Source organism: Delphinus delphis, chromosome X (assembly GCF_949987515.2).
Source record: "Delphinus delphis chromosome X, mDelDel1.2, whole genome shotgun sequence".
Taxonomy (NCBI): Eukaryota; Metazoa; Chordata; class Mammalia; order Artiodactyla; family Delphinidae; genus Delphinus; species Delphinus delphis.
In genome coordinates this window covers 88,946,390-88,973,923 of record NC_082704.1, presented here as the reverse complement: position 1 = coordinate 88,973,923, position 27,534 = coordinate 88,946,390, and the positions used below count along the sequence as shown (strand labels likewise).

Sequence of the window (27,534 nt, the reverse complement as noted above, 5' to 3'; positions counted from 1 at the left end):
TGTCAGCCGTTTTTATTTCTGTTTTGTGACTGAATTCTTGGCTTATTTTCCATTAGTCCTAGAATACTCCTTATCAAATGTGTATGATATTATTTTTACATATTGGAGATAAATCTGATAAGCCATCATTTGTTGTATCTGCTTAAACTATTTATTGTCTAATGTTATGTTTTCAATGTTCCAAAAGTTTTAATTTCATTATCAAATCTATTAATCTTTTTCTGCTCCCTTCAACGTCTTTTATACTTGGAAAGTCTTCTCCAAGTACAAAGGATATACTTAGTCAATAAATGTTCAATTTTTATGGTTTGAATTTTGACAGTGAACTTTAATCCACGTATAATTAATGTTCAGGTGGGCTATATAGGTTTCTTTTCCAAAGAGCTGTTCTTCTAACGAATGTATTGAATAATGTGTATCTTCTCTCACTGAATTTTTCTACATTGAAAACTTTTGCTTGTTAAAGGTACAAAAACACTTTGTTCTGTTAGTTTATTAATATTTCTAGCGAGAGCATATGACTGAGTATGCATCATTTTTTTAAAATCTTGATTTAAAATTTGCAATCTCAAAGTCTCAAACCAAGTTTACTTCTCAAATTTTCACTTTGAAAAATTTCAAAACTGCAGAAAAATTAAAAGAATAATACAATGAATACCCATATACTCTCCACCTATATTCACCAATTGTTTATAGTTCCTTTAACTTTTTATACGTTCTCCCTCCCCTCCCTTCCCCTTCCCCCTCTCTGTTTTGTTTTGTTTTCCTGAACCTCTTGATAGATGCAATCATTTTGACACTTGAACTTCACCCCAAAATCTTCACCATGTATCTCCTAAAAACAAGAGCATCTTCTTACATAAACAAAATACTTGGGAAACAACATTCATACAGTAGTACTATTAACTAATAAATTGTCCATACTCAAATTTCCCCAATTGTCCCAATTATATTCTTTATAGTTTTCCTTTTCCTAATACAGAATTCAATCAAGGATTACACATTGTATTTAGTTCTTGTGGCCCTTTAGTCTCCTTCTTTTGTCTCTCATGATACTGACAGTTTTTCAATATTTCAGGCTGGTTGTCTTATAGGCTGTCTCACAATCTGGCTAGCCTGAGAGTTTATTCAAGAGTAGATCCTAGTTAAATACTTTTGTTAGAAAAACTTCATAGGTAGTGTTGTGTCTTCTCAGAGCATCACATCAGGAGACTCCTATTGATTTTTTTTTAATCAGCTTAATTGACATATAATGTACATGCACTAAAATTAGCCAATTTGAAGTGTAAAATTGAATGGATATTGACAAATTTAGTCATGTAACCACCACTTCAGTCATGATTTAGAACACCTGCAACATCCCAAAAGGCTCCCATGTGGCCCTTTGCAATCAGTCTCCTGCCCACAATCTTGGCATCCACTGACCTGCTTTCTGTCACTATAGTTTTGACTTTTCTAGAATGTCATACGAATATATCACACAGACTTCTCTTGTCTGTCTTCTTTCGCTTAGCATAATACTTTTGGATTCATCCATGTTGTTGTATGTAACAATACATCATAGTTTGTTTATTCATTCACCAGTTGATTGACATTTGGAGTCTCTTCTTTTTCCTTTCTTTTTTTTTGGCTGCACCCATGGCTTGCGGGATCTGAGTTCCCTGACCAGGGATCGAACCTGTGCCTCCTGCAGTGGAAGCGTGGGGTCTTAACCACTGGACCGCTAGGGAAGTCCCTGACGTCTTTTCAATTTGGGGATATTATTAACAAAGCTGCTATGAATACTTGAATACAAGTCTTTGGACACATGTTTTCATTTCTCTGGGGTATATACCTAGGCATGGGATCAAAGGGTCATATGGTAGGTATGCTTAACTTTATAAGAGACTCCCAAACTATTTTGCAAAGTGAGTGGACCATTTTGCATTCCCACCAATTGCTCTGCACCCTAGCCAGCACTTGGTATTATTAATATTTTTTTTAAATGCTAGCCATTCTAATGGGTGTGTAATGGTGGCACATTGTGGCTTTGATTTGCATTCCCTTAACAGCAAATAATGTTGAACTCCTTTTTGTGTGTTTCTTCGCCATTTGAATACCTTCACTGGTGAAGTGTCTCTTCAAATCTTTCGCCCATTTTTTAAATTGGGTTGTTTGTTTTCCTAATCTTGAGTTTTGCAAGTTCTTTAGATATTCTGGATACAAGTCTTTTGTTGGATATGCTATTTACAAATATTTTTTCTCCCAGTCTGTGGCTTCCCTTTTAATTTTCTTACTATATCTTTTGAAGAACAGAAGTTTTACAGTTTGATCAAGTTCAATTAGTCAATTTATATGCTGTAAATATCCATATATAGGTTTTTGTATGAACATATGTTTGCATTTCTCTGGATTAAATGCCCAGGAGTGAAGTTGCTGGGTCATATGAAAGGTACATGTTTAGTTTTTTTTTAAACATCTTTATTAGAGTATAATTGCTTTACAATGGTGTGCTAGTTTCTGCTTTATAACAAAGTGAATCAGTTATACATATACATATGTCCCCATATCTCTTCCCTCTTACATCTCCCTCCCTCCCATCCTCTCTATCCCACCCCTCTAGGTGGTCACAAAGCACCGAGCTGATCTCTCTGTGCTATGTGGCTGCTTCCCACTAGCTATCTATTTTACGTTTGGTAGTGTATATATGTCCATGCCACTCTCTCACTTTGTCACAGCTTACCCTTCCCCCTCCCCATATCCTCAAGTCCATTCTCTGTAGGTCTGCATCTTTATTCCCATCTTGCCCCTAGGTTCTTCTGACCATTTTCTTTCTTTCTTTTTTTTTTTAGATTCCATATATATGTGTTAGCATACAGTATTTGTTTTCCTCTTTCTGACTTACTTCACTCTGTATGACAGACTCTAGGTCCATCCACCTCACTACAAATAACTCAGTTTCGTTTCTTTTTATGGCTGAGTAATATTCCATTGTATATATGTGCCACATCTTCTTTATCCATTCATCTGTCGATGGACACTTAGGTTGCTTCCATGTCCTGGCTATTGTAAATAGAGCTGCAATGAACATTTTGGTACATGACTCTTTTTGAATTATGGTTTTCTCAGGGTATACGCCCAGTAGTGGGATTGCTGGGTTGTATGGTAGTTCTGTTTTTAGTTTTTTAAGGAACCTCCATACTGTTCTCCATAGTGGTTGTATCACTTTACATTCCCATCAACACATGTTTAGTTTTTAAGAAAGTGCCAGGTTGTTTTATAGAGTGGCTATACCATTTTACATCCCCACCAGCAAAGTGCAAGGGATTCAGCTTCTCCATGTCCAGTCAGTACTTGTTGTTGTCACTATTTTTTTTTAGGCACTCTGAGAGATGTGTACTAATATTGCATTGTGACTGTTTGCCTTTCCTTATTGGATAAATGATATTGAGTGTCTTTTTATGTGCTTATTTTTCATGTTTTGGTGAAATTTCTGTTCATGTCTTTTGTTCCTTTTGTAATTGATTGTTTACTATTGAGCTTTGAGATTTCTTTACATGTATCTTTTGTTGGATATATGGTTTGCAAAGATTTTCTCTTGGTCTGTAGCTTGTCTTCTCATCCTCTTATCAGGGTCTTTTGCAAAGCAAATATTTAAATTTGATGAAGTCCAATTTATCCTTCTTTTTCTTTTATGTATCATGCTTTTGATATCAAGTCTAAGAACTCTTCACTTGCTCCTTGCCCTGAATGTTTTCTCCTGGGTTTTATTTTTCTGAGAGTCTTATGGCTTACCATATTATATGTAAGTCCATGATCCATCTTGAAGTGATAGTATAAAGTGTGAAGTTTAAGTTCTTTTTTGTTTTTGACTTATGGATGTTCAATTACTTCAGTATCATTTGTTGAAATGCTACCTTTCCTCCACTGACTTAGTGTTGCTCATTTGCCACAGATCAGTTTGTACCATTTGGGTGGCTCTATTTCTGGGTTCTCTCTTCCCTTCCATTGATTTATGTGTCTATCATTCCACCAATGACAAACAAGCTAGATGACTGTAGATATATAATAAATCTTTAAATCAGATAGACTGATTCTTCCTACTTTGTTCTTCTTTTTCAAGATTGCTATAACTATGCTAGTTCCTTTCTTTTCCATATAAATTTTAGAATAATGTTGTCTATATGTCCAAAAGTTCTTACTGAAATTTTGATAGAAATTGCATTAAATCTGTATACCAATTTGGGAGAATTCACACCTTTAGTATATTGAGTTTTCCAGACCATGCTCAATTGATATATTTTTACTGAGGTGAAATTCACATAACATTAACTATTTTAAAGTGTAACTTTTAGGAGCAATTAGTATAACCATCACCTCCACCTAGTTCCAAAACATTTTCATTGACCCAAAATAAAACTCTCTATCCATTAAGCAATTGCTCCCCATTCCTCTCTCCTTCCAGTCCACTCTGCTTTGTCTCTATAGATTTAGTTATTCTGGATATTTCATATAAATGAAATCATACAATATGTGAACCTTTTCTGTCTGCCCTCTTTCACACAGCATAATGTTTTTAACGTTCATCCATTTTGTAGCATATATCAGTACCTCATTCCTTTTAACAGCTGTATAACATTCCACTGCATGTTAATACCACAATTTGTTTATCCATTTATCTGTTGATAAACATTTGAATTGTTTCATTTTTAGTTATTGTGAATAATGCTGCTATGAACATTTGTGCATAAATATTTGTTTGAGTATCTGTTCTGCCTTCATTTTTGAAAGATATTTTTACTGCGCATAACATTCCACATTATCAGTTTACTATTTCAGTACTTTAAAGACGTTGGTCCATTATCTTCTTCCTTGCATTTTTCCTGATGAAAAATCTGCTGAAATCCTTATTTTTGTTCCTCTGTGCATAACATGTCATTTTTCTGTGGCTGGTTTTAAGATTTTCACTCTATATCTAGCTTTGAGATGTTTATGATATTCCTTGGTGTAGTTTTGTTCATATTTCTTGTGCTTGGGTTGAGATTCTTACATCCATATGTTACTTATTTTCATAAAAGTTGGAAATTTTTAGGCCATTATTTCCCTGTCTTTCTTCTCCCTCTGTTATAATAATTGCATATTAGAGTGCTTTAAGTTGTCCTGCAACTCCCCAATGTCCTGTTCACTTTTTTCCAATTTTTTACTCTTTGTGTTTCATTTCAGATAATTTCTATTAGTATGTCTTCAAGTTCATTAATCTTTTTCTTCTGAAAAGTCTAATCTGCCATTAATCCCATTCATTATATTTTTCATCTCACCTCATACATTGTAGTTTTTATCAACAGAAGTTTGAGTTGTGTCTTTTTAAATTTTCCATGTCTCTCCTTTTGCCTATATGGAAAACGGTTGTTTTTTTTGACTATATGGAAAATGGTTGTTCTTTTTTTTTTTGCGGTATGTGGGCCTCTCACTGTTGTGGCCTCTCCTGTTGCGGGACGCACAGGCTCAGCGGCCATGGCTCACGGGCCTAGTTGCTCCACGGCATGTGGGATCTTCCCGGACTGGGGCACGAACCCGTGTCCCCTGCATCGGCAGGCGGACTCTCAACCACTGCGCCCCCAGGGAAGCCCTGGAAAACGGTTTTAATAGCTGTTTGATTGTCCATTTCTGCTAATTGTAACATCTGTGTCAGTCTGGGTCTGTTTCTATTGATTTCTTTCTTTTCCGTTTCTACTGATTTCTTTTTTTTCCTCGTTGTAAGTTGAAGTTTCCTTTTCTTTGCATGCCTGGTAATTTTTTATTGGAGGCAATACCTTGTGAGTTTTACCTTTTTGGTTGCTGAATATTTATGTATTTCTATCAATATGCTTAAGCTTTTTTTTGGTGAGACATATCTAAATTATTTGGAAACAGTTTGATCCTTTTAGGTATTGCTTTTTAAAGGTGTCAAGTGGGATAAGAACCATGTTTAATCTAACGCTCATTATTCCTTATTATTGGGGCAAGAACTTTCTGAGTACAATTCTCCACGAGAGACTTTACAGTCAGGGTGTTGAGAGTAGGCACTATTATCAGCTTTGTGCAGACACTAAGTACCGTTCTCTCTAATCCTTTCAGGTGGTTCCCCAGTCTTGGGTAGTTTCCTCACACACATGTACTGCTCAGTACTCCACTGAATACTCAAGGAGCCTTCTGAAGATCTCTGAAGCTCTATCTCTGTGCAGGTCTCTTCTCTCAAGTAATATGTCCTTTTGAACTCTAGCAACCTTGGTATTCCTAGACTCTCAGTCCCATCTCTTCTAGTCAGAGAGGCCACCATATTCTATTTTGTTTTCCTCTTCTTGTGCCATAGGCCAGAAACTTTCTCAAGGCAGTAATCTGTGGCAATAGTGGGGTTCGCCACATTTCCTGTCTCTCATGGATTACTCTCCTTCTCTACGTGAAATCCAGTGTCTTAAAAAGCATTGTTTGATATATTTTGACTTTTTTTCAGTTCTTTCAGGGAGAAAGGTAAATCTGGACCCTGTTACTATGTCTTGGCCAGAAGCAGAACTCTAACAGTAATAATTTTTTAAATTATTACTCCAACATAAAAGTGAGATCTCGAAGAGATATCTGTATTCCCACGTTCACTGCAGCATTATTCACAATAGCCAATATATGGAAACAACCTAAGTTTCTATCAATGGATGAATGGGTAAAGATATACATATATACAATGGAATATTATTCAGCTATGAGAAAGAAGGAAACCCTGTCATTTTGTAAAAATATGGATGAACCTTGAGGTTCCATATTTACATCCATATTTACATTCATGCTAAATGTAATAAGTCAGACAGAGAAAGCAAATACTGTATGATCTCATTTATGTAGAATCTAAAAAGGTTGAACTCAGAAGAACAGATAGTAGAGTAATGGTTATCAAGAGCTTGGGGTGGAGGAAATGGGAAGATGTTGGTCAAAGGGTACAAACTTCTAGTTATAAGATGAATAAGTTCTGGGGAATCTAGTGTACAGCATGGTGATTATAGTCAAAAATGTTGTATTGTATACTTGAAATTTGCTGAGAGTAGATCTTAAATGTTTTCACCACAAAAAAGAAATGGTAATTACGTGACATGATGGAGGTGTTAGCTAACACTACAGTGGTAATCATTTTGCAATATATAAATGTATCAAATTAACGTGTTGTACACATTAAACTATGCAAAGAAGAACAAAATTGGAGAATTAAAACTACTGATTTCAAGACTTACTATAAAGTTACAGTAATCAAGACAGTGTGGTATTGGTGTAAAGACAAACACACAAATCAATGGAACAGAAGGTCCAGACCTACACATAGATCTACACATATATCAACAACTGACTTTCAGCAAAGGTACAAAGGCAATTCAGTGGAGAAACAATGATCTTTTCAACAAATGGTACTGTAATAACTGGATACCCATTTGAAAAAAATGAACTTGGAGCCATACCTCACATCATAACAAAAATTGACTAGAAATGGATTACAAAACTAAGTGAAAAGCCTAAAACTATAAAACTTCTAGAAGAAAACATAAAAGAAAACCCTTGTGACCTTGGTTTAGTAAAGATTTATTAGATATAATACCAACAGCACAATCCATTAAAAAATGAATTGATAAAATAGACTCAATCAGAATTTAAAACTTTTGCTCTCCAAAAGGCCCTGTCAAGAGAATGAAAAGACTACCAGAGTTTGGGAGAAAATATTTAGAAATAACAGATGATAAAGGACTTATATCTAGAACATACAAGGTACTCTCAAAACTCAATCATTAGAAAATAGGCAACCATAATAAGATACTACTGTTAGGAGAACCACTGACTGAAACCGCCCGCCCTGGCCAGGCACCATAGTAACCACTTGCATGAGTTATCTTACAGCAGGAGGTCCTGGTAAGGAATGCGGAACTAACAAGCTACCACCAACTGGAAGAATTCGGGAAAGGTCAAAAGGGGAGAGGAGACGCCAGTCCGTCTGTCCTATCGTCCTCCCAGAATCCTTCTCGCTGGAATCCATCTCGGCTGAGCCATGCACGCGCCACCAGGAAGGACCCTGAGTCAGAATGAGTGGCCAGAGACAACCCGAAAACTAACCCCATTACCATAAAACCCCAGACTGTGAGCCACGTGACAGAGCAGTTCTCCTGGGTTCCCTTACCCTCCTGCTCTTGGCCCGGCGCCCCTTCCCAATAAAGTCTCTTGCTTTGCCAGCACGTAAGTCTCCTTGGACAACTCATTTCCGAGTGTTAGACAAGAATCCACTCTTCAGCCCTGGAAGGGGTCCCCCTTCCTGCAACACTACCACACATCTATTAGAATGGTTAAAATTAAAAGGGTTGGTCATACCAAGTATTTGCAAAAACCTGGAGGAACTAGGACTTCATACAGTGCTGGAAGGGAAAATAAAATGATTCAATCACTTTGGAAAATAGTTTGTCAGTTACTGAAAAAGTTAAATAAACATTGTTAAAAAGGAGACAGCAGGCCCAAAATGATGTGCTAAACCCCATGTCATCAAACCAAGACTTAATACCTAGCCTAATTGCAACCTCAACACCCCCACCCCGCCCAGGAATGTCACATTTAACCGGTCAACCTGGAATTACCTAGTCAGCACTGGTGAGGTAATCTCCCCTGCCCCGTCCCCCAAATAGGCTCCTTCCATTCCCCTTAGGAGGGTGACTGTCCCTGAAACAATGCATTCTTTGCTCATAATTTTCTTTTTCTGCCCCCTTTTCACCTTCAAAAAGTTTACCTTTTCTACAGCTCAGCAGAGCTCCTTTCTATTTTCTAGATGAGATGCTGCCCCATTCATGAGTCATTTAATAAAGCCAATTTGATCTTTAAGTTTACTCATTTTGTTGAATTTTTGTTATTTAACAATATATATCAACCATTGGATCCAGCCATTCTACTGCTAGGTATTTACCTAAGAGAAATGAAAGCATATATCCACATATAAACCTGTACACAAATGTTCACAGCAGCTTTATTCGTAATAGGTAATAACTGGAAATAACCCAAATTTCCATCAATGTGTGAAGGAATTAAACTGTGGTATATCCATACAATGGAATACTACTGAGCAATAGAATGAAAGGAAATACTGGTATATGCAAAAACATGGATGAATCTCAAAATAATTATGCTGAGTGAAAGAGAGCAGACCAAAAAAAAAAAAAAGTACCTACTGTATAATTCCATTTATATAAAATTCTAGAAAATGCTAACATTTCTATAGTGACAGAAAGCAGCTAAGTGGCATGGGGGATGTTGAAGACTAGCAGAATATGCCACCCCCAAATACTCCTCTTTGGCATAAGGATTATTTTGAGCTGCCCATTTGGAGGAATAATCACAGCAGACACAGGAGAAGCTCTGAAAACAGAAGCTATCCTTTCATAAGGGACGTTTATATCTATAATGGAAATCTCCATTTGTAAGAATGTCATCCTCTCTGTACCAGGAAGTGAGGATGGCGCAAAATCACAAGAAGCTCCTATTAATGAAGAAGGCGCTGACTTATACCTGCAAAACAAATCTTACCCTTGTTTACCTTGCGTTTCCTGGTCATCTTCCCCTCCTCCACAACACACACCTTTCTTCTGTCTTCAGCTGAAGATGGCATTCAAGGTGATGGCTTAGGTCACCTTGGAGAGTTACTGCTTTTTTCTGGATCTCTCCCAGGTATACCTTCTGGGTTTTTTCTCTTGTTAATCTGTCTTTTATTACAGGGGCTCTCATCCAAGAACTCAGAACGGTAGAGGGAAAATTATTTTTCCTTCCCTACAATGGGGCTGTGTAGAAGGGAGGGATTTCAAAGGAGCGTGAGGAAATTTGGGGGGAATAGGTTCATTATATCTTGATTGGGATGACATTTCACGGGTACATAGATGTGTTAGTTTATCAGATTGTACACTTTAATATGTGCAGTTCATTGTATGACAAAAAAAAGCTCTTTTTAAAAAAAATTAGTAAGTAATACACAAGGCACTGTGATTCTCAGACAACAGGCTCCCCCTAGCCAATCTTACCTAAGCTCACAGTTACCATCCAACGTGCATCTCCAGCGCTGGTCATTCTGCTGAGATCTAGACCTCTTCATCTAGCTGCCTTATCAACATCTCCACTTCTCTGTCCCACAGGCACCCTGATTTTAATTTCGCATGCCCAAGGCAGAATTCTTGACTCCCCCTCAAACCTGATTTTTTCCTGGTATAGCCCAGCACAATGAATGGCAACTCCACCTACCCTGCTGCCAAAATGACCCAATCCTAATTTTGACTTCTTCTTCTCTCTTATCTTCAACATCCTGAACATGTCCTGAATCTATCCACTTCTCAGCAACCTCACAACCTCACTGACGTTACATTAATCCAAACCAGCCATCACTTCTCTGGCAACAGCCTCCTAGTGAGCCTTCTCACTGCCAAACTCACTCTTGTAGTTCACACACACAAAGCAGCCAGAGATTTTTAAATGCAGACGTGATCTTTTCATTCTCCAGATTAAAATCCTTCAGTAACTTCTCATGCCCTTAGGATGAAGTTCGAACGCTTTAACATGTGACGTGACACGCACAAGGTGGTCCCTATTCTCATCTGGCTCCCCTCTGCAGTTGTCATCTCTTGGCCCTCCCCTTCTCTCTCTCCACTCTCTGGTCATAGTTCAGACTAGCGCTATCTGCCGCAGCCTGAAATGGCTTGTCAGCTCCGGTTCTGTATGCAGGGAGTGGCTTCACAACGAGAAGGAAGAACGGTGGTAGCAAGGGAGAAAAAAGCAGGCAAAAGTAATTTTATCAAGTTCCTTTTTCAGTCAGCTGTTCTTGTACAGGCAAAGTAAGAAAAAGTAAACACAAAGATGACTTTGGTGGAACTATTTCTAAAGGAGAATGTATTTTGTGTTTTTCACCAAGCCATCAGCGCCTCTGGATTTTAATATTATAGTGGGGTCATAACAAGCATTTCCTCTATTGTTGGCTTTATACAGAAGCAAAGCAGTTGCTCAGGAAGCTGGGAGACTGATGAATAGTTGGTTTGATGTGTTTGAACCATTCACCACTTTGAGTTAAATGTGCATATTCTGTTCAAAATAGACAATGGGGAGGGGCGGTCCCCTTTTCCCTCTATAACTTGCATAACATCAGGCCTCACTGCTTAAACTAATGAGTATTTAGAAGTAAAGGCTCCTACTGATTCTAGCCAGTCATTAATTCTCTGCTTGCAGAGCCACTGTGGAGTTTTTCATCAGCCACATTTTTCAGCCGTTTCCAGTTGCTTCTGAGCAGCAGTGCTGACCCTTGGCTTCCTGTGCCATGCACCAGACACATAATGGGCTCGGCAGTCCCCTTGGAAGGAATTTTACTGGCGGCCAGGAACAAATGCAAAGAAGATGCACATTCTAGTGTTAGAACTCTTAGTTTGGGGGAATTTAATTGAACACAAAGTGAAAATGTTTATTTAAACCAATATATAACCTGGTAGAAGAAGGCTAGTGGGCGTGAATTCCAATTTCTTTTAAACTAATTGCACAGTCAGCGTTACCTTTTGTAATAATGATGTTTGCTCCATTATGACTCCAGGTTTATTTGTTAAATAGCTTCATTGATCTTGCCTCAGTAGGTTTTCCATTTTTACACATCACATTCTCTTGGGAACTGAAAAGCACTGTGCTTCTGAAGACGCTCAGTCAACTTGAAGAGACTCATTTTTGAGAAAGTCTTAACCTGCTTTCAACTGGAAGCAATTCAAACTTTGCCCAAACAAGTATTAGGGCAGAGACTCACTACTTGAGTATATGTTTAATATCATCATTTGGAAGCTGTTTTTCTGAAGGACCATTTACAGACCAATTCTAAAGGGTATTCAAAAATTCAGGAATCTATATTCTTAACTAAAAGGAATATACATATAATTGGGAACATGACTGTTCATTATTCAGTGGATTCTGAACTATGAAGCAACATAAATATTTTGTGGAAAACCCTACTGTTTCATTAAGCTACTAGTGAAGACTCCAACTGCCAACTTATAGCAAAATCAGAATGTATGGAAGAAGGGGTCAGGGAAATGAGGAACAAGTGGAAAAGGCTATGATGATGAAGCAGTCCTCACTCAAAGTAAGATAAATAAATCCAAGTTGGAAAGGCAAGAGTTTTTTTTTTTTTTTTAATTTGGAGAGATTTCATTTTGTTCAATAATTCCCTACTATTTGAAAGAAGGAAGGGCAATTTAAATATCCTAAACTCATGACTGAGGTATCCATAAAGGCTGGAAGCAATACAACCTCCGAAAAAACCAACTTCAAACAAAGACCAAGAATGGTATGTTTGACATTAATTGGATCAGAGGCAATACATAGACTAAAGTAGGCAAAATGTCTAAACTACTGTAATACTTAAAAGTACAATGCTCTTTATCTCCTCTCTATTGTCTAAAATTTTAACTACTTAGTAAGCGCTCAAGTCAACCAACAGATGCAGCAACTATGGAAAACAATATGGAGGTTCCTCAAAAAAACTAAAAATAGAGTTGCCATATGATCCAGCAATCCCACTCCTGGGCATATATCCAGAGAAAACTATAATTCAAAAAGATGCATGCACCCCGCTATGTTCACAGCAGCACGATTCACAATAGCCAAGGTGTGGAAACAACCTAAATGTCCATCAACAGATGAACGGATAAAGAAGGTGTGATATACATACACAATGGAATACTACTCAACCAAAAAAAGAATGACATAATGCCATTAGCGGCAACATGGATGGACCTAGAGATTATCATACTAAATGAAGTCAGAAAGAGAAAGACAAATACCATATGATATCACTTATATGTGGAATCTAAAATATGACACAAATGAACTTACCTACGAAACAGAAAGAGAATCACAGACATAGAGAACAGACTTGTGGTTGCCAAGGGGGAGAGGTGGTGGGGGAGGAATGGATTGGGAGTTTGGAGTTAGCAGATGCAAAGCATTATATGCAGAATGGATCAACAACAAGGTCCTACTGTAGAGCACAGGGAACTATATTCAATATCCTGTGGTAAACCATAATGGAAAAGAATATTATAAAGAATATGTATGTATAACTGAGTTACTTTGCTGTACAGCAGAAACTAACACAACACTGTAAATCAACTATACTTCAATAAAAATAAATAAATAAACTCAACCAATAGACATATCCACATTGCTCTTCAAACGGTTAGGTCCAAACGGTTCAGTTAGGTTAAAAAGGGGGAAAAAGGTAAATAAACACTGAACATGAGTAATCTGCTGACAACATCCATACTTTACAACAGTGACTCAGCAAACCATTTAATGTGAACTTCAACAGCTTTTAATCAGTTCCCTATGCAAAGACATGATTTGATTTGGGCTTTCAAATGACTTTATCAATCATTCCCACAGTTCCAGGAATACTGAAAAACAATGTTCTTAGTACAAAAGGTTTGCCTATATTAACCTTCAACTCACCCAGACATCCACAGGCAGCACCTGCTTTTCCATCAAAATGGGAAATATTAGCAGCTAAAAATATAAGTATATGCAAAGGTTGTGAAACTTCTTTAAAATTTATTACCCAGGAACAATGACAATAGTTGAGATTTCTCTTTTTTAGAGGAAAGAGAAGAGGCAGCTAAAAATCTAAGTGTACGCAAAGGTGGTGAAACGTTTAAAAGTTATTACTCTGGAATAACGGCAATAGTTGGGATTTCTCTTTTTCAGAGGGTAGAGGAGACACAGAAATTACGGCCATCTTCCCCACATCCCCCAAAGATTTGAGTCACAGGGTTTATTTGTGCTGAAAACCAGAGTTATCTACTGCTTGAAACCTAAGCAGACTGCATCAGCATTTCAGGACCACCTGGGACCAAGGAGGTGAGGGCTGGGAGATTTCCAGATGGATTGTAAGACAATTCATTGATATTTACATAACGAGAATAAATGTTTTTCCTAAGATAGCATTTCCCTTCAGTGTCTTGAGACCACCAGCAAAAGAGGGAGGTACAGAAATTCTATTACATTAATAGTCTTTGTTTTTATGGCTTTGGCATTTATTAACTAGTGGGAGCTGTTTATTGGGTCATAAACTTTACTAATGGGCATATTATCTCTAAATTATAAATCTTCTTCAGTATATGGCTTAGTTATAAAAAGAATAATTATTTAAAGTGTCTGTATGACTGCAATGTATCATGTTTATCGGCACGATTCCTATAATGGCCGTTTAATTGCTAATTGTGGGCTTGTACTGTGAATAACCAGGGCAGTGACACACATCTATGTAACAGAACAAGCAGTTGTCATCCTACAAACTCAGGAGCATATCACTGGCTTGCTTCCTTTCCTTTTCTCCTCCTACTTCTCAAATGAACTATATTACAAGCCTATACAAGGGCTAAATTATCTACATATTTAAAATCTTGAGGGAAAGACAACTGACTGAAGAGTTGAATAGGTAACTGACGAATGTGTCAGCCTGAAAAGTTCCAGGAAAGTGTCATCCTTCTTAAAGCTTGCTCTTTGGGGAATGGAAAATCTTAAAGTGACAAAATGGCTTGGCACTGTCAGTTGTCTTTGGAAAAAAAAAAAATCAAGAAGTCAAAATTAGACTTTATGAGTAAATGGTTCTAGTATATAAATTGAGTATTCTAGTTTATTGGAAAATCCTATGGGATCTATTTTAACAATGGCACATGTGGAATTATCCTAGGTTTATATATAGAAATGGTTTATTGATGAACTTCAAATTTAAAAAATGAAGGAGCCGTTGCTGTCAAGTGAATTGGTACATCTGAGTGCCAAGAAGCCAGCTCATTTCTAGGCAAAACGCTGCAAATGTGGAGTGAAAGAATAAGAAGATAGAAAGGGCCCTTGAGATGTCATCAGTTCCTCTTCCTCCCCTCAGAGCAGTCCCTGAACGTCAATGTCGAGGACCCTTCTCCATAGGCCTCCATCGTCTCTGAGAACACCAGACAATCGGATTTATGATACCTAGCACCCAGCACTGAAGAATGGGGTACACTGAGACAAACTTCTCACACTGAATTCCCAGAGGTCCATGGTTATGACTTGTAATCGAACATACACTACATGACAAAAGTTCTGCTGAGACTAATAATGTATAGTCCTAGAAGAAAACTAAAAATAGGACTAGAGAAAAGCAAAAGGGAAACATGCTGTAGTCTTAGAATATTAAAACCTCTGGGGTAGGCGGTTATGTATATGTGGAGAATGAACCAAAACAGACCTCTGAAGATCTTCAGCGTTCACATCCTTAAATATTTCAGACATAATACATTTTTGGTCATGCTATAATTATATACACATGCATATATTCCTAAGTTAGCAAGCTAACTTCAGAGATTAAAAGAGCATTAAAAACATAAACACTGCATATGTTTTAATTTCTCTCCCCAATTTTTCGTGTGTGTATGTGTTGTGAGGGAGGGTTTTTTCTTCTCATAGCTTTGCTAATTTCAGAAAATAAATACCTTCACTCTGCAGAGGTTTAAGGATTATTTTGAAAAGGTGAGTTGCTACAAAGTTTAATTATATAAGTAATAAGCGTGTGTCAAAAAGATTTCAAAAAATGTTTAATAGAATCACAACTTATTGCTCTGATATAATTTGATTTTATATTGTCATATATAGCTGTCAAAAGTCATTTTCTTTTTGTGTTGTAATGAATCAAATTATGTTGGATAGAAAATTACCAAAAGATTCTTGGTATTAATAAATCATATGTATAATAAGAATGCTCAACGTTTCTTTAAATGGCATTTTTAATAGTGCTGGTACATCAGCAATATAATATGATGTTCTGAAAAACTGAAATGACAAAAGGAGATTAATTTTGGAATATGGATTTTAATTCAATATGAACCTTGTTTTTTTTGTTTTTAATGGAATCATATCTACTGAAATAAACTTGGCAAAATTAGAGCAGGAAATCAGGAAATCAAAGGGAGTTAACCAACCAAAACTGCATGGTTACTCCTCCTCTAAGCCAAACACATCCTTTAAAAGGTTTAAATAGTAAATGTATTTCACAGGAATAGGTGATGGCATCCCAAGCCACTCATCTTCACATCTCCGGGAAAAAAAACCAAAGATGGATATAATTAGAACTACATTTCAAAGTGCAGCTTTGTAAATGCAACATCAAATTGTTCCTTGTCAAGCTCTTGGCTAAGTAGTTTATTTCCAAAGCAGATATTTCTACCATCGACTTTCAGATCATAAGGACTCTGTGGTAGATTGGATTCTTGCCCTCAATCCTTCGTCCTTCCCTGTATTAGAATTATACACTGTGCTCTTTGCCATGTGAATTTGCAGCACCTCCTATGGAGTCCTTTTTCCTGCCCCTTTGACATGAACTTGGCCACATGGCTGGCTTTGGCCTATGTAATGTTAGCAGATATACCACAGGCAGAGGCCCTAATGTGCTGGCATGATTTGGCTTGGCCCTCTGTGCCTCTGCCATCACCATGAGAAGAACATGGCCCAAGATGCTGCTGGTCCCAGAATGACACAGGTGGAGAGAGCCCAGCTGGAGCCAAGCCCAGCAGATCTACGGGCCCATGGACAAGAAAAATAAACATCTGCTGTTGTGAACTACTGAAATTTGGGGGGGTTGTTATGCAGCATTATTGCAGTGATAGCTCCTCCTATACTTTATTAAGAACTCAATTTTTAAAATCCAAACTGCTAGCATATTATACTGGCTGCTTGGTTACTGTTTCTTCAATCTAACAGTGAAATGAGCACTAGATCATTCAAGGTATGTTCTTGGGGATAAGCTACTTTAAATATGTGTGTATAAATACAAATACACATATGCTTTATATATATATATAGTATATATGATACATATATGTGTGTATATATTTGTTAATTTCAGAAAAAATAAATACCTTCACTCTGAAGAGGTTTAAGAATTATTTTGATAAGGTGGGTTGCAACAAAATGTAATTATATAAGTAACATCAAGGAGATTTCAAAAATCTTGTATATATAAATCTATACACATACACACTTTTTACTTATGCTGCAATGGTGAATTAATATTAACATCAATGGTGGCGGGGGGTGAGTCCATAAGTACGGCTGCTTTTATTTCTACTGTCAAGGTTAATTGTTGCATATAAGAGGTGTCAAATCTTTCCTAGTGCCAAATTAGTATCCAGAGTCACAAGATGTCACAGAAACACAGGAAAGGGCTCAATAATTCTATGTGATGGAATTGTGGAAGCAACCTGAGCCAGTGATATCTCACTTGGGCTTTATGGGGTACGGAGCAGTTCTGCAGGGGGTTAAAGTGATGAAAGGTGTTCTAGGCATAGCGGACAGCATAAGCAAAGGCCTAGAGACCTAAAAATCTATTTTCAAGAAAGGCTGACCAGCCCAGCGGGTTTGGGGCACACGGTACAAAGTGCCAAGAGAGGCAGTTGGAAGGAAAAGGTGGGGCCGAACTTGAGGGCTTCTATGCTAGTTTATACTTTATGCTGTGGCTAGGGAAAGGCACTGGTGGGTCTCAGTGAAATCGGATTGGAAGTTTATTAGATAACTCATTGGATGTATGAAGAATGAAATGAAGGAGGAAAATCACTCTGGAGGTTACTGCAATAATCCTGGGGAGAGATGACTGTGCCATTACCAGGGCAGCTGAGCCTGGGGTGAACAAGGGCTACATCTGAAAGGTTTTGCTGCAGTAGAACATACAATACCTGGAAGGTGACTGATGTGAAGTGGTGATCAAAGAAGGGGGTCATGTTATGGGTTGAACTGTGTCCCCTCAAAAAAGATATGTTGAAGTCCTAACCCCCTGATATCTCAGAATGTGACCTTATTTGGAAATAAGGTCACTGCAGATATAATTAGCTAAGATGCAGTCATACTGGAGTAGGGTAGGCCCCCTAACTCAATATGACTGGTGACCTTATAAACTAATACAGATAAGGATGGTTCTAAGACTTCTAAATTTAGTTACAGCTGACGATGTCTGTATTAGTTTCCTAGGGCTGCCATAACAAATTACCACAAACTGAGAGGCTTAAAGCAACAAAATTTATTCTGTCACCGTGTAGGAGGCCAGATGTCCAAAATCCAGGTGTTGGCAGGGCTGGTTCTTTCTGGAGGCTCTAAGGGAGACTGTCCCATGCTCCCCTCCTAGCTTCTGGTGGTTGATGGCTATCCTTTGATTTCTTTGGCTTGTAGATACATCACCCCAATCTCTGCCTATATCTTATTCTCTCTCTCTCTCTCTCTCTCTCTCTCTCTCTCTGTGTGTGTGTGTGTGTGTGTGTGTGGCTTCACATGGCCTTCTTATAATAACACCAATTACTGGATTTAGGGGCCACTCTAATCCAGTATGACCTCATTTTAACTTTTAGTAGATGTTTTAATTATATCTGCAAAGACCCTATTTCCAAATAAGTTCACATTCTGAGGTCCTGGGTAGACATGAATCTGTGCGGGATAATGTTCAACCCAGAGCAACATTATAAGCAAAAGAAGGAAAGCAAGAAGAAGAGTTTTAAACATTTTTAACTGGGAAAATAAGGATCAGAGGGAGAAACTAAGTTCAATTTGGGGCCTTTTTATTTGAGGTACCCATAGGACACCAAAGTAAAGATTCTGGTAAACACCTGTAAATAGGGTTCTGTATAGCACAGACCTAGAGTCCAGAACTGTGCAAAGATGTGGAAGTCACCTAAATATGGGTGATATGTAAAACTATGGTAATTAATAACACTAATGCAGAATCAGAAGAGCACCAAGAACTGGCATCTGTAACTAAAGCATACAGCCTTAGTTTAAGTGATGATTTATGATGATGATGCACTAATAGCAGACTTTTTCAGGATTATAGTCATCATAATTACCTAGTAGTGATGATGATGATGATGATAATAATAATAAATTTATTGGATATTTACTATACGACAGGTATTCTTTTAAGCGTTTTACAAGTACTGAGCTATTTAATTACTGCAGTTTAAAAAATTAATAAACAGAAACTTCAATTAAATAGAGCCCAGGAGACCAGAAGGGGAAGCTTTCATGCCCTGCAATGATAGCAGAGCACAACAGGAAGAAAAAGACTCCTCTTCTTTCCTGGTAAGGACTCAGCCAATGAAAAGCCATGGACTCTTTATTATCGCTCTCCCAACTTCCTTTTCCTCTCTATAAAAGTGTTCTCCTTCCTTTGCCATGAAGGAACTTGCACATGGCTTACCATGGTTGCAGACCCCAAAATGCAGTTCTCTGCTGATCCCAAATAAATCCATCTTTGCTGGAGAAATATCTGGCAGCCTATTTATTTTTAGGTCCGTAGCAGAAAACCCTAAGAGGTAGGTATTATTATGATACCCATCCACAGAAAAGGAAACTGAGGCAAGAGAAGGGTTAAGTAGCTTGTCCAAAGTCAAACTGCCGGTAAGTGGAGGAGCCTGGACCGTAACCGCAGTATTAGGGCTCCAGAGCTCTGCTTATCTGCTGGGCTACCCTCCAAAACCCAGGAAAGGAGTGGGCCTATTCAGAAGCAGCTGGCTCTCATCCGACATGGCTACATTTGGTCCTACCACTTTCAACAAGAAAAGTTAAGTAAAAAAAAAAAAACGTGATTCTTGAAGTGACACTACACTTCTCTTTCAAGAATGCCTCCTGTTGGATGTTGGAGGTTGAGCCCAAACTGCCAACCAGCTGTGTAAAGAAGGAAATGACCATTCAGATGGATGATGGCTAAACCAACTCCTAGGGTGTGTTCTGTGCAATTCATGCTACATGGATCTTAGTGAAATATGCTTCCTATGCCCAAAAGCAGTAAATCATTGTGCATCTGTGTGTGTGCATATACAAAATGTGTGTGTATTTCATGTGTGTGTATATATACATGTACACACACACACATATATATTTAGCCCGATATCTTTTTAATTTAAAAGATACTATCATCAAAAGGCCATATATAATATATATATATATATATATATATATATATATATATATATAAAACAAAGTCTCCTTCCTAAAATCCACGTTATTCCATGATAGATTTTCACAGCGACTACTATATATATCAATATATTTTTCAAATCTGTTCAGTTATCTATTGGGTAATGCTTTTAGAATTAAAAGATGCCATTATGATCACAGTCTGAACATTCTACCATTAGGGAGATGTGCTTAGAAATGGTTCAGTGATTTGCTCATTATGATGACTATTTACAAAGATGCCTATTTACATTAGCAATAAATAATCCTGATATCAAAAGAGATAATGGGCACGCACACACCGAGATGCCTGCATGCTCTTAAAATACTTACATGTAGTTTTTCGGTTAGGGCTTTCCCATTAGCAAGTGAAAGTGTGCTCCCTTCAATTTTCTCCACATCGGTCTGGCTTCTGGGGGATGCATCCTTCCATTTCTACAACTTCGGGCCATCCTTCATATTTGTTTGTGTCCTTATTGTTCTTTATGTGCTGTTCAAAAGGGCTTTTTGTCTTAATGCCTTATCCACCACAGAAGACCCAGTTGTCTCTAAAACCAAGATGAGTAATAGATGTACCCCCCAATTCAGCAATGAGCTGCCGGGCCTCATCATTGAGTTTGATTGCTCCATCACCATATGTTCCCATTAAGACTATTGTTTCATCTTGTATGGCCTTCAGAAACTCAATAAATGGGGCCACATTTCCTCCCCACATGTCAAAATATCTGGTGTCTATTAGATCTCCTGTTTTTCCATTTACCAAGGCAACATTGATCCCTCTTCCAACATTATTCTTAACACCACTCATTAAAACATTGTCCTCCAGGCAGAGGCTGCTCCACTTGCCATTTTAAAAGCAAAATGCTTCTCAGGGCAAGCTTTTGAGATCCCACATTTATATCTGGGAGGTTCTGTAGAACGTGCAACTGCGTCCAATGCTTGCAAATAGATTTCCTAAACTTGCATCCATTTTTATTTCAAATACTTGAGAAATAACATAGAATGTCAGCAAAAATACTGCCACAGCTACCACCAACTTTGCAGCACCTGCTACCCTCATGTTTGCTTTTTCGGCCTAAGGCACTTTTCATTAAATAAGCTCCTCCAACTTAGAAGACACCAAAGCTTTAGAAGTGAGCCAAGACCGCCCTCCACAGAGTTCAAATGCAACATACAACTCCATCCCGCCTCTTTAGAGCACTCGGCCCCCATTTCCGACACGAGCTGAAGCCCCTGCGTGCCCCACGTGCCAGCCACTGGCCTGAGCGCCAGGCGCCGCGCCACCCCGCCCTCCACGGAGCTGGAGGACTGCTATATATTTCTTTTTAATCAATGAAGTCTGAGATCAATAGTCATTCAGTTCGACTATTCAACATGTCCTCAAAAGTTTCATTATAAAACTTAAAGCAATTTTCACTCTTAAGTGGTACAGTAGTCCCTCAGTATCTTATTGGTTCTGAGACCCCCTGCGCATACGAAAATCTGAGGATGCTCAAGTCCCTCACATAAAATGGTGTAGTATTTGCATATAACTTATGAACATCCTCCTGCATACTTTAAATCATCTCTAGATTACTTATAATACCTAATACAATGTAAATGCTATGTAAATAGTTGTAAATATAAATACTAAATATAAATATAATACCTAAATATAAATACTATGTAAATAGTTGGTGTGTGGCAAATTCAAGTTTTGCTTTTCGGAACTCTCTGGAATTTTTTTTCCAAATACTGTTGATCCATGGTTGGTTGAATCTGTGAATGCAGAACCCATGGATATGGAGGGCTGACTTTATTTTTAAATTTTACCATGTTATAGAAGAATATAGAACAAATATATACATTCAGAATCACTATTCCCTGATAGGTGTTTGTTTTTTTTTTTTTTGCGGTACGCGGGCCTCTCACTGTTGTGGCCTCTCCCATTGTGGCGCACAGGCTCCAGACGCACAGGCTCAGCAGCCATGGCTCACGGGCCCAGCCGCTCCGCGGCATGTGGGATCTTCCCGGACCGGGGCACGAACCCGTGTTCCCTGCATCGGCAGGCGGACTCTCAACCACTGTGCCACCAGGGAAGACCCTGATAGGTTTTTTTAAACACAAGTTTTCAATACAAAAAGAAATACATTATGCAACTCATAACATTACAATGAAATTATTTGGGTAAAGGATTCTCTCATGAAACAGGTCAATACTAGTAGATCCTTCCTCATACCTTATTAGGCAGCAAAAGTTTTGGTTTGTTTGGTTTTTTGTTTGTTTGTTTTTTGAGCAAGGAATCATGATTTAAATCCTAACAACAAAAGAAAAAGAAATAGAAGAACTTATACTGGAATAATGATAACTCAAGAATTTGGAGATGAGAATTAAATTTATTAGCAACAAGCCAAACTTGGGTAAATGAAACTCAAGTAAATACCCCGAGATTTGAAATTAAGGATAATTTAAGATGAAAAAATAATGTAGGGGAGCAAAATCTGCCACCCCAAAATGTGTCTCTCTGGCATGAAGATTATTTTAAGTTGATTATTTTTTTTTATTGGGGTATAGTTGTTTTACAATGTTGTGTTAGTTTCTACTGTACAGCGAAGTGGAGTTCCCTGTGCTATACAGCAGGTTCTCATTAGTTATCTATTTTATACATATTAGTGTATATATGTTAATTCCAATCTCCCAATTCATCCCACCCCCCCCCCTTTCCCTTTTGGTGTCCATATGTTTGTTCTCCACATCTGTGTCTCTATTTCTGCCTTGCAAACCAGTTCATCTGTACCTAGAGACTGTCATACAGAGTTGATTATTTTTAAGAAACAAATGACTCAGGAGGCACTTTTACCTCCCCCTTAACTGCCTAAAAGAATTTAGATACAGGGCCCGTACCTAGAAGGGAGCTATCACCGTTAGATAACTACATGTGAGGTAGACAGGGAGGAATCTAGCAAAGTCTGTTTGTTAAAATTCCTCACTGTGTCCCATTGTTTCTGCATGGCCCTGCAGACATTTATTTACCAAACATTTGCTCTTTTCATCTTCCTGTGAATTGCTTTCCTTCCCTTTGCAGTCCCAGACCCCTAGCCCCTTCTCCTTAGCCCCTTAGTCAAGAATGACAGATAAACCTCATTTTGCCTGACTGTCTTTAGAATCTCCCATGTTTATATGGATTCCCTATACATACGTAACTAAATTTTGTTTTTTTCTCCTGTTAAGCTGTCTTAATCTCATTTTAATTATTCAACCAGCCAAAAGAACCTAGAAGGGTGGGAGGAAATTAGCCCCCCAAAAAAAGTAACAATAATGCATTTCTTTTAACCCTGATCACTTTAAATCCCATGGCTCACACAATACCTTCCTGACTGCTCCAGCCCCCCTATACTCTCTCTCTAAAATCAATACCACTTCCCTCAAATTTATTTCCCTTTGTCACTTTTCTCCAGGTTCTAGGTGGGAATGACTTTTTCTGCCTAAATATCTGATAAATGCCACAGGCATATTTGCAGTGCTTGAGGAACCCAAGGTCTGTACACTGGCAATATGATATGGTGATTTATAATAAGAAATATATATTTGGTTTTTGTCCCCATTTCTGGCACAGAGTTCTTAAAACTCTTAGAATTTCCTAAGTGATGAGAGCGATAAGGTCTCTTTTGTTACGTTAATGAAACACGATTGAAAAGCACCAGGATGGGGGCTGGTTGCCAGTGGAGCCAACCACGTGATTAGAGGGTTGGAACTTTCAGTCCCCCGCCTCCACTCCCCATTCCCACACCTCCCGGGAGGGGAGAGGGGCGGGAATTTGAGTTTATTCACCAACGGCCAATGATTTAATCAATCGTGTCTCTATAAAGAAGCCCCTGTGAACACCAAAAATGACAGGGTTTGGAGAGCTTCTGAGTTGGCAAACATGTGGAGATGTGAGGAGAGTGGTGAGCCCAGAGAGGGCATGGGAGCTCTGTGCCCTTTCCACCATACCTTGCCCTATGCATCTCTACCATCTGGCTGTTCCTGAGTTATATCCTTTTTTAATAAACAGGTTATCTAGTAAGTGAAGTGTTTCTCTGAGTCCTATGAGCAGCCCCTCCCAAGGAGGAGGTCATGGGAACCTCCAATCCACAGCCAGTTGGTCAGAAGCACAGGCGACAATCTGGACTTGTGAATGGCATCTGAAGGAGGGGAGGCAGTCTTGTGGAACTGAGCCAGTAACCTGTGGGGATCTGAGGTTATCTCCAGGTAGATAGTGCCAGAACTGAGTTGACTTGCAGGACACTCAGCTGCTGTTGAGAATTGCTTGGTACGGGGGAAAAATACACACTGGAATTGATACCAGAATTGTAGCTGGCCCTCAGTTTTAGGGAGATTTTCACAGGTATCCGTTTAAATGAACTAACAGGAATCAAATTGGGATCTAAAGGAAGGAGGAAGCAGGAGATAAGAGTTAAGAAACTCAGGGGGATGGGGCATCGATAGAGTAGAGGGAAAAAGTATCTTCCTCATAATTTTGCCTGTAATTGGGTCCACCTAAAGGAATCACATGGCCAATCTCTTTGTAAAATAAAGAGGTCTTTGCTAACATGAGAAATCCCCTCACTACCACTGCCTAATTGTTCTAATAAATCTGCAAGTGCTCCAAACGTTACATAATATTTATGACTGGGCAGTGAGTTAAAATATTCTTTGTCCTCACTGACCTTTTATTCATCCCACACTACAAAATGCGAAGAAAACTCCAGATCATGTTGTTTCCCAGCAGTGCACATACATTTTAAGTGGAAATAACTGCATGGTAATTTTACAGCAGGTGAGCTCATCCACAGCAGTCAATCCCTCCTGTTTCAGACGGGGACGAGCCTGCTTGTATTTCTGTAAAACACCCCGCCTAAAGGTGCATGATCAGAATCTTAACTATCTGTGTGTAGCGGGTTCTGCCTGCACCTCTCCTGATCCTCTCACCCTTTCCACTTTGGCGCACACCCACCTAACTTCCAGCCATCAGCACCTGCACTCCTTCTCCTGAGACCTTCCCTTTGGCCTCTGAGGCCTGATTTGGCTGTCCCTGTAACATGCCACAAGTGCCTGGGAATTCATTATTTTCACCCACTTCAGGAGCAGCTCTCAAACAATGACAGGAGTTGACGGATGGGATAACGCTGAGGTACCTATCAGCCACTGCATCCCTGTGTTTCCCAGAGGCATTACGCTCCAGTCATTCACATTTTTACTGGTTTGATAATATGCCCTGTGTTAACTCCTTCTCTTCTATTTCTCACTTCCCTACTCCCTTGCTAGTTATTCCCTTCACTTCGTCCAAAAAACCATTTATACTCAAATCCTTGTCTCCAAGTCAGCTTCCAGAGGAAGCCAAAGATACTACGTAATTTTGCATTTTTCAAAATTAATAAAATGTCTATGAAAGTTACAGTACAGCTCGGAACAAAGCAACTTCTTGACAAACGGTGGACGGATCCAAAGTCTCCAGTGTGACTTCCAGGTAATTCCAGAGACGGTACCCAAATCTCAAAACAAAATTCAGTTTAATCGGGAGCATAAACAGCATGTGCCACGTAGCATTTTCTGGAAGAAGGAAGAACTATGAAATGCAGAGTGAAATTCGGCAATAATGCAAAATCATGACTCTAAAATGGCTGGAAATCATTGCCTACAAGAGGGCCCCATGACAGCTTTCAATCTGGCTGTCACTAGAGCTACTTAAGATGTCAGAGAAGTTGGCAATAAATTACTTATTCATCAATGGTGGAAAAAAATGTAGCTGCCGATCTGTAAAACCACATATCCTTGAAATGGGAAGCAAAGATGGCCCTGGATGGAAACCCAGTAAACAGCAGCTGCCCGGTGAGAACAGCAAAGCTGTGTGTGAGCTCATAGGCCCTGGATTTATTTGCTTTGACATTTTTAAAAGGAAATTTAATTGGATTATGTCTCCTTCTAGTTTAAAATTTTCTACTGTAGTACTGGCCACCAGATGCATGCGGGGAAAAGATTGGGAGCCAATTAAATTCCACGCTTCACTGAAACAAGGTTATTTTTATTCGTCCCAAATGTAAGGCTGATAGAGTCATGTTAGTGATTTCACTCTCTTACTCCCCCTCCGCTCAATCAAAAAAAGGATGTTTTTATCCATGAATTTGTAGAAAGATCCAGTACCGTGTATGGAATTAAAATTGTGGTTTTCTTGGATTTTCTTCCTTCTACTAGGTTGACGTGACCTTGGAAATAATCAAATTAAGTTGACAGAAATCATAAAAACAATGAAATTTCAGTAAAATCAAATGGAAATTAATTTGGGGAAGAAATTTTACAGATACTTGTTGAGATAATCAAGAGCATTCTGATGACATAAGGAAAAGCTCAAAACCAGGAGATTTGCCTATATGCCTATCCATTTCTGTCTTTACTGTAATGCCAGTATTTCACAATTGCTTCTCTTCGCCCTAGACAAAGCTTCAGTAGAGTTGTCATCTGTGTGACTGCAGCTGAAACACAGTTGTAACTTTTAAACAAGAAATCTTTCCTTGAAATTGCATTACGGGGCAAGTACAGTTTTCAAGTAGACATGGATATTTTTTAGCTTTAGTGATAGCTTTATTCATACAATTCAAGTAGACATCATCCAACCCTTTAAATCACAGTAGACTCTGGAAGTTTCCTACTAGGTCACCGCTTTGTGTTACGTAATCAGTATGTGTTTACCAGTTATTTTTTTAAGTCTTATGAGAATGATTAATAATCTTTTATTTCAACTGTTAAATTCAACTTGAAATATTAGACATAACTTCGCTTACTTAAAGAGTTGGCACTAGCCCCTAACTATATAATCTTGACCTTTAGGAATGCCTTTGAGTCTCAGCTTCCTATCTATAAATTGGGAATGATACTTATTCTCACAAAATGCTTGGGACAATAAAGTGTCACAGGGTATTCCACCCTCTAAATACCAAAAGGAGATCCTCGACAAGTGGGGTGCCCAAAGATATGTCCCAAGGTGTATGCCACTGTCCCCTACTCCCCAGTGCCAAGGCTATATATCACCCTGTTGTGACAAGAGGAAACTTTAGAGCCAATTGTTAATGCTTCTGCAGCTCTCGTGCTCGTAAAATGAAGCCACATCCAATTTTTCTCAGAAACGTCAAAGGATAAGATGCCAGTCACACAGTGCAAGTTATAAAGTTTATAGGAGAACCGATTTCGTGTTATTTTTAAAAACGTGACTTCTGAGATTAACCAGGCAGGCTCTAAACAGCGGGACCTTTTTTGCCAGTTTTACAGCTACCATCTGTGAGCAAGCACAATAGAATGGAATTGGGGTCTCTAGGCCGTGACAGCACCAGGGCAACATGCTGAGACCACAGATAGTCACATAATGGAGTGAGAATTAAATTACAGCCCCAGTGGCTCACCATGGGCTGCTGTGGAGGACAGGCAGAGGCCCGGCCAAGGGAGCTCCTGAGAATCCAGGCTACAGGCCACAGTCAACAATCCTGGTGGGTGACAGTC

At 38.6% G+C, this 27,534-nt stretch overlaps 1 protein-coding gene and 1 pseudogene across 1 annotated transcript in view; both read right to left on the bottom strand.

Annotated features, from left to right (window-relative positions):
* Positions 1-16,017: 16,017 nt before the first annotated feature.
* The window catches only part of EFHC2 (EF-hand domain containing 2), a 194,578-nt gene continuing 183,061 nt past the window's right edge, over positions 16,018-27,534 (bottom strand). The window contains 1 exon segment of the mRNA XM_060002095.1: positions 16,018-16,117. Coding sequence (XP_059858078.1) covers positions 16,018-16,117 — 100 coding nt within the window.
* Positions 20,408-21,087, bottom strand: LOC132418322 (protein FAM3C-like; annotated as a pseudogene).